Source organism: Melanotaenia boesemani, chromosome 15 (assembly GCF_017639745.1).
Source record: "Melanotaenia boesemani isolate fMelBoe1 chromosome 15, fMelBoe1.pri, whole genome shotgun sequence".
Classification (NCBI taxonomy): domain Eukaryota; kingdom Metazoa; phylum Chordata; class Actinopteri; order Atheriniformes; family Melanotaeniidae; genus Melanotaenia; species Melanotaenia boesemani.
The window spans coordinates 30,864,020-30,877,390 of NC_055696.1; the positions used below are offsets into that span (position 1 = coordinate 30,864,020).

Consider the following 13,371-nt stretch of genomic DNA (forward strand, 5'->3'; position numbering starts at 1 on the left):
TTCTAAGGGACAGAACAAGCACCACACATGCACAGACTCAAAAGTGGCATGTACAACAAAAACACTCCCCCTAGCACACACACACAATGTCTTCTGTTGTGTCCTCTTCTTCATATCAGACATTTGCCATAACAGTGTTGTTTTAATGTTATTTTCTGGTTGCCAAGCATGCTGAGCCATTTGGAGCAAAAGTTAATCAAAAGTTTGTTTTGTGACTTGGAATAGTTTGCAGGGCTCTCACATACAGTACATACAATATGTTGTATGTTTTTTGTTGCTGTTAAAAAGCTTTTGTTTGAAGGCTTGTACAAGTTATTTATAAAGATGTCATTTATTTTTTTTTTACTGATTGTTTAGTTTATTTTTGAAAATACAAGAATTTGCACATTTTATTTATTTTATTGTCTGATTTTTTAAGTACAAAGAAATAAATCCGATGTTACATTTAAACAGTTACTCAGTACTTGAGTAGTTCTTTCAATAAGTACTTTTTTACTCTTACTTGAGTAATTTTTTTAGGTCTACTTTTTACTTTTACTTGAGTAAAAATATTTTGAAGTAACTGTACTCTTACTTGAGTAAAATTTTTGGCTACTCTACCTACCTCTGTTCAGCACTTTGGGCAACTGCTGTTGCAGAAAATGTGCTATATAAATAAACTTGAACTTGAACTGTGACAGTAATATATTTAATTATGATAAAGAAACAAATAACAAAATTCAATTTTAAAGACTGGCAGTATTAGTTTGTACTTAAATGTGCTCACTGTGACAAATGAAGCTGGACATTCCAGCTTTTTCTTCACAAGGTCAAACAGCTCTTGCAAAGCCTCTGTGATGACAGCAGGTATCTGTACATAATTGGATAGAGTGTCCAGGATGTACAGCTCCTGGCGACATAAAAACTCCAGGTAATCAAGATTCAGTGGTGTTGTGCTGAATCCACTTTGTATTTTATGCAGAAGCCGTTGAAGCAGATGACATCTCAGCTATTGACAAAAGAAAGCATAGTTGAAGATATGTATTATGATGCACATATCAAACATGATATTTTTTTAGGTATAACAGCTGAATGTTTTAAATGCATTGGAAAAAAACATGCAATTAGATATAATGTGAATACTTATTCATTCTGCAAAACTAAAGCCAGGTGCTGTTTATCTGGTAAATAAAGCATGTCAAGCTACAGTTCTTTCTATTACTTTTTATTTCCCACTGGGGATTCTTTGTATTTAAATCGGCTGTTTAAACAAAACCCCTCTCCATATAAAATCTGCTATAAAATCTGCCTTTTAAAATTATATTATCGATTTAGCATCTTACTGAAAAACTAAAATAATAATAATAATAATAATAATAATAATAATAAACTAACACTTTATTGTAGGATTTTTGCATTACACTTGTTTTGTTTTTTTTTGTTTGTTTGTTTGTTTTGTTTTTTACCAATAACTAGTAGCAGTTTAATTTAGGTGATTAAAATTTATCACATTAGACTGAGTTTTTGTTGAGGGGCAGCTAGCTAGATTTACCAAGTGGCAATAAAGTGAAGTCTGAGTGATATACATGCATACAGTTCCAATTCTGTTTGGCTGCCTCTTGGAGAGGAGGCTTTTACAGTGGTAAAGCATCAAAAACAGTAGCTTGAAAGTTTTAAATATGGTCTCTAGAAGTGTACTTACTTGGTCTGCTATAAGTTTTTGCGATTAATGAGCATGCAAAGTGCAGTCTTCTTCAATATCTTTTGTTTATTTTCCTTCCACTGTATTAGCATCGTGCTCCTGCCACGGCGGACGAAGTCCCCGGAAGCACTAGCTTGGATTGGCAATGTGTGAGCATTTAAACTGACCAATCAGAGGATAAGACACTTCAGCCAAAGTCTCCGCCCCTGGAGTCTCAAAACTCCAGCAGTCGAGCGAGAGAGGACTGTTAAGCTGAGCGTGCAGTGACAGAACTGAGAGTGAGCGGGTCGCTGCTGCGAGGACATTGGTCCACATATGTGAACACAGTGGATTGATGAGCTCTCATGAGGGTGATTCTCTGCTTGCAAATACTGTGTTATTCCCTCGCAATGCAGAAATGCCTCATCGAGACGTGTGTTTTAACTCGCGGGTACTAATTTACTCGCTCATATCACGTACTCGCGCGCGGTGATCCCTGTGCGCGTGCATTGTTTTTATGCGCGCGCACGGGTCTCAAGCACTCTGCTTTTGGAACCCAATAAACGCCATACAGTTCCTCCACTAGTGGTCAGTGCTGAGGTCAGAGCTGACGTCAGTTTCAGACACTGTTTGGTGGCGGTGATGCACCGTGAAGTTCTTTCTAACCGCACGACACCCTAAACACTCGCATATTCTTTTTTCAACAGCTTGTGTGATTTCTACAGTCATCCTCATTCTTCTCTTTTTTTGCTCCCTTCCTGATCCTGTTATTCTCAGATTTGTTTCTTTCTCTTGTCGCATGTCACCTATTCTGCTCAGCACTGCCCCCGCAATTTCCAGTGGTATTGCTCCGTCTTCTGGGTCCAGCGATGGATAGCTAAGCTCCCTGATAATGAACCAAATTACGCACATAACCGACGCAGAAGATGGACGACACTGTCTGTCAGTCTGAGTATCCGCCTTCTGTGTAGAGCAGGGGCGGCCAACGTCACAGTCGAGAGCAACGTCCTCGAGAGCCACAATCCTGCAGGCAAAACAGAAAGATGATTAACTTCACTCAATGAAAAATTAAAGGAATTAAACAGAACATGATGGGAAAAGAATTTTTCATTATATATTCTCACTTCAAAATAATGAATCAGCAGCACTAAATTTCTAGAATATCACCAGCTTAAACCTATTATATTGTCATGCCTGCACTTCCTCCACCAGTACGCTCATCTTTGCCTTTCTACTGATCACCTGATCTGACTACAATACACATGTTTCATCTGCCTCTGCCGTCTTGGATGCCACCTGTGATCAGTCATCATCAGTCTCATGAACAATACCTGTCCACACTGTTTTTTATACCATCAGTTCACTCTAGTCATTGTGTAGTCTTATTCCCATGTTCCTTTACTTGATTAAAACTCCCCAAACTGCTCTCTGTCAGAGCTTACAGAAGACAACACCTACCATGGACGCAGCGGTCAGTTCTCCTCCTGGAGAGGGACCTTCATCTGCTTCAGCTTCAGTCCCTGAGCAGACCTCTGTCATCACTCATCTCACTGCGGTAGTTACTGCTTTGGAGCAATGAGTGGGAAGACAGGAAGCGATGATATCCGATCTGTTGAGACAGCTGCAGATCCAACACCACCCACCACCAACAGCTGACATTAATCTGCTTGGCATTTTGTCTTGATAATCTTCACTGCAAGAAACATTGTATCACCAACCAAGCCTGCAACAAGGGATGAAGCGGTGGAGGAACCAATGCAAATGGAGCACGCCAGGCTTTTAGCAGCGGAGCAATGGCACAGAAAGGAGAAAGGCTTATGCATGTACTGCAGAGAGGAGGACCACCTCCTGCCGGATTGCCCTCATGTTCCCCGGGCATGAGGGGATGAAAGAGATCGGCAGAACGCCGATCTCCGGGTGAGTGTTGCTCCGCCTTCTTACTGCTCAGAACAATTCTTAGTTCCCATATATGTTCATGCTGGTGAATTGAGCTTTCCTGCCTCAGCCCTTGTAGACTCCAGGGCAGCAGGTGATCTCATCTCTCCTGTTTTGGTTAATCAGCTCCGCCTCCCTCTCCCTTGGCTTCCTTCTCCTGTCGCTATCCAGGTTGCTGAGGCTTTGTTCAGCCACATCTTTAGAAACTTCAGCCTGCCTGAGTATGTTGTCTCTGACCGTGGTCCACAATTCATATTTCAGCACTGGAGATCGTTCTTCCACCGCCTGGGGGTCTCGATCAGTCTGACTTCTGGTTACCATCCTGAGTCTAACGGGCAGGCTGAGCGACTGAAGCAGGAGTTGGGGAGATTTCTACAGGCCCACTGTTCCCATAACCAATGTGACTGGGCCCAGTTCCTGTCCTGTGCTGAGTATGCCCAGAACTCCCTCCAGAATGTGCCGACCAGCTTGACTCCATTCCAGTGTATGCTGGGCCTCCAACCTGCCCCTGGCACCCAGATCCGGCCAGAGTCCAACCAGTTGACAAGTGGTTCCGCCATGCGGAACGAGTTTGGGAGATGACCCATGTCCAGCTTCGTCGGGCGATCTGCGATCAGAAGATCCAGGCCAACCACAGACATTCTGGCTCACCTACCTACCGTCCTGGTGACCGGGTCTGGTTCTCAACTCGAGACCTTCCTCCTTGCCTGCCATGCAGAAAGCTGAGTCCTCGGTTTATCGGACCCTTCAAGATCCTTCGAAGGGTCAAAGGTTTCATATACACTCCAACTCCCCTCGCATTTCCACATCTCATCGACTTTCCATGTTTCCCTCCTCAGGCCTGTGATCAGGGGTGCCCTTGCTGATGTGGTCCCGCCTGACGACCCTCTTCCGGTCTTGGACATTGAGGGTACTGTGGAATACTCTGTCCGGTCCATTTTGGACTCCAGGCATCGCCAGGGGCATCGTGAGTATCTGGTGGACTGGGAGGGTTATGGCCCTGAGGAGCGCAGTTGGGTCCCCCGTGAGAACATCCCTGAACCTGCCCTCGTTCTGGACTTCGACCTGGCTCGACTGGATCGTCCACAGGGTTATACTCTGGGAGTTCAGCGTGGTGCGTCTGGAGTCGTGCCTCAAGGCGGGGGTACTGTCATGCCTGCGCCTCCACCAGTGCGCTCATGTTCACCTTTCTACTGATCACCGGTTCTGACTACTGAATACCCATGATTCATCTGCATCTGCCATCTTGGATGCCACCTGTGATCAATCACCATCAGTCTCATGAACAACACCTGTTCACACTGCTACTTATACCATAAGTTCACTCTAGTCATTGTGTAGTCTTATTCCCATGTTCATGTACTCTTTCCACCGATCTTGTGGGGAAGTTACGACCCCTGGTTGCTGATTCAGGAGTGTTACCAACCGATGCAGGGCTTTGGTTAGAAAGCTGATGAGTCATCCAAGAAGATTTGACACTTTACTTGAGAACAGGCAGATACAGAATTACAGCCATGGGCACGCAGGTGAACAGCATGTACAGGTAGCAGGGACAGCAGGGAAAGGCAATGGATGGTAGTGAAGGCAGGATAAACAGGATAGGCTGTTTCAGGCAGTTTCTGGAATACAACAGAAAGGGGATGTACTGGTCACAACCTCTTATCGCGTAACAGGTTACTGACTGCTTAACATCATCACGACACACAACATAGGAAGTAAGCATTAGCCGCGTACAACCGGAAGTTAGTTGCTACGGGACATAGCTAACGGCTAATCCACAACATAACATCGGCTGCAACTCACATATCTTAGCGAGTGTAAACATGTACTCGACTAAACAACATTAGTAGTCATACCAGGTCATATTCATGCCCCACTTTCTTCGGATATGAACATAACTTACATCGTCAAGGACTGCATTAAGGAGCTGAACACATCGTATGAACTACGTGGCGAACCGGAAGCGGAACTACTCTAACTAGTACAATGTAAAACGCTTCCTTCAGAATAAGAACATAAGTCCGTCACTTGGAGAATTCACAACAGCCGCCCCACATTCACTGGTGAATGTGTAGGACCAAGGATTCTTCAAGTGTCCTGTGCCTCCTCCTGAAGTTCAGGAAGCTGGACGAGTTTGGCCACTGGTCTCACGTAGATCCTATCTCGGACCTGGACCTCTGCTGTCCTCACGCAGCTGTCCGGACCAGCGATAGCCTTAACCACCTGCCCAACCGGCCAGCGGGCTCGTGGAGTCGATGAGTTGACGACCAGCACAGTAGCACCTGCTGCAAGGTTCTCCGACGACCTCTACCACTTCTGCCATGTCTGAAGGCGCAGCAAGTAGTGCTTTGTGAAGTGGGACCAGAACTGGTCCACCAACGCATGGCAGTGTCTCCATCTGCGCCGCCCAATGTCCGCTGGGGCATTGGCCACCTGAGGCAGCGCTGCATCTCGCCGCCCCATGAGGAGAATGTTAGGAGTGACTGGGTCTGGATCTGCCACGTCGGCTGACACATAGCTTAGTGGCTTAGAGTTCAAGATACCCTCCACCTCCACGAAAACAGTGTGCAGGACGTCCTCTGACATCGATTGGCTGCCCACAGCGACCTGCAGGGCAGATTTAATGGAGCATATCTCTCTCTCCCATGCCCCCCCGTAATGAGGAGCGTTCGGCGGATTAAACCTGAAGTCGATCTGGTCCCTCAGCCCTTGGCTCCGGGACCTCCCTGAGTTCTTTCTCGGCCCCACGAAAGTTAGTGCCGCAGTCGGAGAGGACCTCCTTTGGTCGCCCCCTCCTAGCGATGAAGCGACGAAGGGCGAGGGGGAAAGCATCCACATCCATGGAGTTCAGAAGCTCTATGTGGAACGCCCTTGTGGTGAGGCACTTGAAGATCACGCCCCAGTGTTTCTCCGCTCTTCTGCCCACCTTCACTGAATAAGGCCCGAAGCAGTCAGTCCCAGTCGAAAAGAAGGCCGGGCCGAGAAGGAGCCTGAGCCACTGCGGGGGTAGATCTGCCATTTGTGGCACCTTTGGCTGAGCTCTCCAGCGCTGGCAGGCAGAACAGTTAAATTGATGATGCGTTGATCGTATGAACTACGTGGTGAACCGGAAGCGGAACTACTCTAACTAGTACAATGTAAAACGCTTCCTTCAGAATAAAAACACAAGTCCGTCACTTGGAGGATTCATAACAGCTCTTACTGGATTAAAACTCCTCAAACTGCTGCCTGCGTTTGTGTCTGTCTCTACACCGGTCAGAGCTTACATATATGTAAAAATAAAATATACCATTAACCAATTAAACTTGCAGCTACCTATCAGTGTAGCAAAATTCTTGAATCTCCGTTAGGGTTGCAATAAAAAGAAAGATAGATTAAAAAAAAAAAAATTAGCCACATATTTAGAGGCAATAGGGTTGCAAAATTAAATGGAATTTAACCAGAAATTTACAAAATTTAGGTTTATAGGTTTATTCAGGGAACAGGGAACTTAAATATAGTTGAGGAAAATATACTGTAGCATAATCTTGGCTAAAACAAGCAGATTTAATGTAAGCAAGTTGAATATCTATGCCATTCAATCACATGCACACTACTTACTGCAGGGTTTTTGAGGTCACACCCCACACTGTGGTTCCTCCATCACATGAACTGGTGATTTCTTCAACCCTGGAGTACTGAGGCCACACTTGAGCTTGTAACTACATAAAGTCATCAAAGTTTTCATTATATTATGGGGTAAATTTCACTGCTGACGGATGCAAAGCTCCTATCTCCAAAACTGTCATTTTTCAAAAAATGAACTGTATGGTTTTGTAATAACTGGACATAATGTCATCAAACTTGACATTGGTTTTTTTTTTTTTTGTTTTTTTTTCTCTCTCTTTTTTTTCATATATCATTGGTCAATTATTTGTAAAACAACAGACAGACATAAAGGGTGACTGAGAGTACTGATTTACGAAGGAAAACAAACATAGGAGGTTTTTGCCCAACAGAAAAGATTTATTTTATAGATCAATTATGAAAAAATTATGTTAACTATAAATATGTTCATTCTGTTGCATTAGTGTTCATAAAAGCTTTTATGTTATCTTGTTTTACAGAAAAATGCCATGTTTGCCATCTGATGTGTGGAGTCATTTCACACAAACTAATGTTATAGGAAAGATTTTGTATGTGTGTAAATATTGTGCAAAGACATACAGAAATGCTACAAAAAAGGGGCAGCATATTGTTAAGTGCCAAAAATTTCCTGAAGGCTCAAAATATATATTCCCATGGAATGTTTCTGGAAGTTTATCGGAAATTTACTAGAAATTGTGGTGAGATTAGGGATTAGAATGAGAGGTTTGTTTGTTTGTTTGTGTGTGTGTGTGTGTGTAGGTTCGGGGTGGTGGGCCTTGGGTCTGGGTATTTGCAGGATCATACTCATCTCATCTCTGATCACTCCTCATTCCTCATCCTCTGCATGCTGACAGTCGCTGAGGTGTGCAGTGGGTTTATACACTAAGGGGCTGAGTTATGACGAGGGCAAAACTGCTGCGCTATTTAACATTTGCTGCGCAGTTTTGCTCTGGTTATGTTTCTACGATTAGCGCCTGATCTATTAAGACTGCTCCTGTTATCATTTGCGGAGCAAACAGCAGTATTTAAATGAGGATTTAGCGGCGCTGTTTGCTCTGTCATGTAAGGTTCTGGAGAGCAAGGAAACCGCAAACGCAAAATTAACTTTTATCCGATAGAAGTTGAGACAAATAAAGGAGACAAATAAAAATATTGAGGAAGTCGAGGAAAAAAATCTAAATGTCACCAGAAATGCTGCAATATAGTTTCATATTCAAGTTCAATTTATTTATAAGGCACACTAACAACAACCTTTAGGAACCAAGGTATTGTACATATAAAAACATGCAAGGAACAAATAAGAAATAATAAAGGTTTAAAAGCTATAAAGAAATAATAATAATAATAATAATAATAATAATAATAATAAAAGACAGGCATGATAAAGTCTTTAAACTTATCCAGCAATTCTAATATTGCAACGCTGGATCGTCTCCACAATCCTCTTCTCTGGCATTCTAAATATATTAATATAATAGAAAAAAATGCATTATCTTAGTCGCCTTTCATGGTGTCTGTGCCTCCTCCTTAAAATTATTACTGCAGCCATTGCGCGTATACTGTTGTGCCAATTAGCACCTGCTTTTCAGAAACGCTATTTTTAGAGCAAACATAAACACCGCAAACTATTTGCGGGCTACATGAATCCCACTGCTGCGCAAACCAGATTTATTTGCATAGTCTCCTCCCACTAATGTGCACTTTCTGGCCGGAACGCCCATAATGCATATGCAGTAGCTTCAGAAACGCAAAGTGGAGAGCGGCGCAGTTTTGCCAGGATAACTGACGCAGTTCCATGTTTGCGGCTTTGATAGATAAGCTTGGGCCGATTTTAGCGGAGCAAAGCCGTCTGCACCTGTTTTAGTACACGCAAAGCGTTAATAGATCAGGGCCTAAGAGTTTAGGGGGTTTTGTGTAGTTTTGTGTGTTTCTGGTAATTTGGTTGTTGTTGTGATACATGTTTGTTTTTTCTTTGGTTTTGATTTATTTATTTATTTGTTCTTTTTTATTATTTTTGTTAGGAACACCTGATGATTGTCAGCTTAGTTTACCTGTAAAAGCTGTACAGGTGTAGCAGCTGGTTATCTGGTGTTAGGTTGGATTGAAGGTTGTTGCTTCTATTTGTTGTATCTATATCGCCTCTTTTTTTTTTCTACTTTCCTTTTTACTTCTTTTCACTATTCTCCTTTTTTTCCATCTTCCCCGGTCAGGTCCAGCAGCATTACGTAAATTCATAATTAAAAAAAAAAAAAATTGCACGTTAAAGTTTTATTTATTTATTTAGTTTGTTTGTTTGTTTGTTTGTTTTGCTGGTCTCTGGCTTTGATCCCCTAAACATGGCGTCCATGTCTCCCTTCCCTGCTGCAGCGGTTCATCTGATATAATCAGGAGAGAGCAGGTTTATTAGAATGAAGAGATGTTTTCTGTCTGGAACTTAAGAAAGAACCGACGTTTCTCTTTGTCAAAGCCCATACAGATGGCAGAACATTGTGATTTTTGGATGGGAAACTGTTCCCAAAAGGCAATGAGAAACTTTTTATTTATTTATTATTACTTTGTAATAAATACGGTTTTAATTTAGGCAAGACAGTAAAGGTAAGACATGCTTTCTGACTTTTACAAACGTGAAGCATAAATTGGGCCTTTCTCTGCCTCTGGTTCGGTGAATCTTGGTCAAAGTGAGATGAAACGTCCAGCTGTGGAATCTGTGAGATGTGAGCTTTCAGTAGAGGAGTCGTTTACTGAAAGCGTCTGTTCATGCGTTGAGTGGGGCCACTAACTTTACTTTCAATCAATAATACTTTTTGGACTTTGTGTACCTGGTTTTTTAATTATTGTTGTCTAAACTGTGTTTGTTGGTGATAGAAATGATTTTACTGAGCTGTTACCTGAGATTCTGGACTTTCTGTGGATACCACACGTTTACAGTTGCATTTTAAGATGTTAACCCTTAACTCCCGATAGTGGAGGCTGCAGGTGCAGAGGTGAAACTAAACAGTCAACCTACAAGTGCAAAGTTAGAGAACTTATAGGCCAGAAACCTGGATAATGAAGCACTAAAGGTGCATGGATGGAAGTTATTGTGCATTTTGTGAATATTTCTCTCTCCTCACCATCTAGAAGCTGTGAGATTCTAATCCTGCTTTCTGTCTGTTCACCTGATGCTGATATTCATCACATATTGTTCCTTCTGTGTTTAGAAGGAAGCAGCTTCACAGCTTTAAATTCATCCTGCTGACTTTTTACCTTTTAGTTAGTAAATCCTGAACATTTCAAACATTTCAACCTTCTTTGTCATAAATATTTGACTTTATAAATATATATGAAGAAATATTTTAATTGTTGCTGTTTAAAGAGAAAACTGCTGCTAAACCTGTTTATGTGTTTAGTGCAGGGGTCTGCAGCCTTTCCTATCCAAAGAGCCATTTTGCCCTCAGCCAGCTAAATAAAACTCCTTTAGAGATGCAAATGTTACAAGACTTTTCAAAAAGGCAACTTAATATATATTTTTAATGAAGAGCCACATTTTTATTTCCATTCTCAGGTTTTAAAATAAAGAAAAACATAAAACTTGTATAGAAAGAGGAAAGACAGACTTACTTCTAAGGGATGTAGATATTTGTGGAAAATGAAGTAAAGTAAAACACACACACACACACACACACACACACACACACACACACACACACACGCACGCACACACACACACACACACAAAAGGCTCTGGTTTCCAACCTAATGACAAGAAAAATAGATTTATAAAAATATTTTAGCCACATATTTAGAGGCATTGTGGAAGGTCCAGAGAGCCACTGGCAGCTCCAGAGTCACAGGTTGGAGACCCCTGATGATTGTTGTAGTGTTTGTAAAAAATTTAATAGTTGCCCAGCACTAAAAACAAACAAACAAAAAAAAAGGTAAAAAGAAATCATATTATTAAGTGGAGTCTTATATCCTTAAAGCTCGCCTTAGCAAAGCAAATTTGTTTGGCACAAAACAGCAGCCAGACCATCATTCTGCTGCCAACATGCTGGACAGGACATGTTAAAAGTAAAAAACACTCTATGCAGGTGAATTTGCAATGATTCACTCATGTTCTGTGTTTACTTTGATATCTTGAAAGTCAAAGGTTATTGTTGCCATCTACTTTTTTTTTATGGCATTCACTTACTTGAAAAGGAAATTTTGGATAAGAAACTTCGAATCTCTTTAGACTGCAAACCATAAATGATGGGATTGAGGCCCCCAGGCACAATAACAAAGAGAATAGCAGAGAGTTTCTTGTAGTCTGAGTACTGAGGGATGCGGTGCAGAATAATTATAGTATAACCAGTGAGTGACATAATCAAGTACACAATCAGATGAGTGCTGCAGGTTTTAAAGGCTTTTTTGTTCAGAGACTTGTTCTTACTGGTCAGACAGACTATTGTAATCCTGGTGTAGGTGAGAACAGTGCTGCCTATAGAAGCTATGCACAGGACAACAGTGAAAGCGAGGCCGTAAATATTATTAATGACAACACTCTCACATGACAGCTTAAACAATGAGGCATTGTCACAGAAGGGGTTTGCAATCAGAGTCCTGCATCGGTTCAGCCGTATGGTCAGACCCAGCAGAACCCCCACCAGAACGAAGGGAACTCCCCAGGCAGAAACTGTCAGCTTGATGATCATTTTGTTGGTCATGATGGCAGAGTAGCGCAGAGGATGGCAGATGGCCACATATCTGTCAAAGGCCATAATCATAAGTGTTGTGTGAGAAGTGGTACCAAACATCTGTGTGGTAAAAGCCTGAACCACACACTCATAATAAGAGATGAGACGCTCAGAGGGAGGCAGCAGCATGTCTGAAAGCAGCCGAGGTAAAATATGCGTGCTTCCAATGATATCACTGACTGTCAGGTTGCAGAAAAGTATATACATGGGCTGATGGAGGTTCTTATCAATGAAGATTAGAACCAGAATACCCAAATTCATGATCATAATCACAATGTAAGAAAAAAGAAACAAGAAAAACACAGGGTACATGAAATCCTCTGTGACCTTGAATCCCTCAAGCTGGAGGATGAAGCTGTTGTAGGTGTAGTTTTCCATCCTGAAAGAACAAAACAGTTAATAACGGTGGAGATTAAATTATGCATCAAGTGATTATACAACAACAAAGTTCACTATCAAACAAGAAAAAGAACATGAAATGAAAGTAGGAGCTACAACAGGAACAAAATAAAACATACATATTCTTTTACAAAATTTAGTAGTTATGAAAAACAGTTTCATGAGCAAATTACAGCTAGTAGAGTAATACCTGCTGGTATCAAGAGCAAGTTCACACTGCACAGCAGCACCAATGCAGAGTGGTGTATTTGTAGAGCCAGTTTAAACATCAGGGGATCATTTAGTTTCATGGATGATGTAATATGAGCAATTTAATGTGGTTCTCCCCGCAACAGTCAGAAACAGATTTCACGAGGGTGGTATGTGGGCCTGTGTCCTCAGCCCAACACTGTCCAGCCTGATTGGCCTTTGCCAACGAAATGAAACCATGAATTGGCAGATTCACCAATCGGGTGGTGTCTTTTTCACAGATTAGAGAAGGTGTGAACAGATGTGACAGGTGTGATGGAGTCTGGAGATGCTGTGGAGAATGTTCTGCTACCAGTCACATCATCGAGCTTGACTGGTTTGGCAGACCTCCATGTGCTTGAGAGATGTACCTTGACCGCCTTTAGGTACCAGGTTTAGATCCTCAGACCCATTGTCAGAACATATATTGGTGCAGTGGGAGATGGATTCCTTCTAATTGATGACAATGCTCGGTTTCATGTTGCTGGAGAGCGCCAGCGGTTCCTTTGTGACAAAGGCATCTATACTATGGACTGACCTGCCTGTTCACCAGACCTGAATCCAACAGAGGACCTCTGGGACATCATGTCTTGTGCCATCCACCATCACCACTTTGCACCACAGATTCTCCATGGGTTACTTGTTGCTCTGATCCAGGTCCTTAAGGAGACCCAACAGTTGTCTCATCACAAGCATGCCTAGACATTGCAGAACATGCATGCATGCACGTGGATGACAAAAACTATATTGATTATAATTTTGAAATGTCTTGAATTTAATAAAGATGTGGAATAGTTCAACTGGAAT

At 42.2% G+C, this 13,371-nt stretch overlaps 1 protein-coding gene across 1 annotated transcript; it reads right to left on the reverse strand.

The window, feature by feature from the left end:
• Positions 1 to 11,385: 11,385 nt before the first annotated feature.
• LOC121653974 (olfactory receptor 146-like) lies at positions 11,386 to 12,315 on the reverse strand. Its single transcript, XM_042007782.1, has one exon. The coding sequence runs from the start codon at positions 12,313 to 12,315 to the stop codon at positions 11,386 to 11,388; it is 930 nt and encodes a 309-aa protein (XP_041863716.1).
• Positions 12,316 to 13,371: the final 1,056 nt, after the last annotated feature.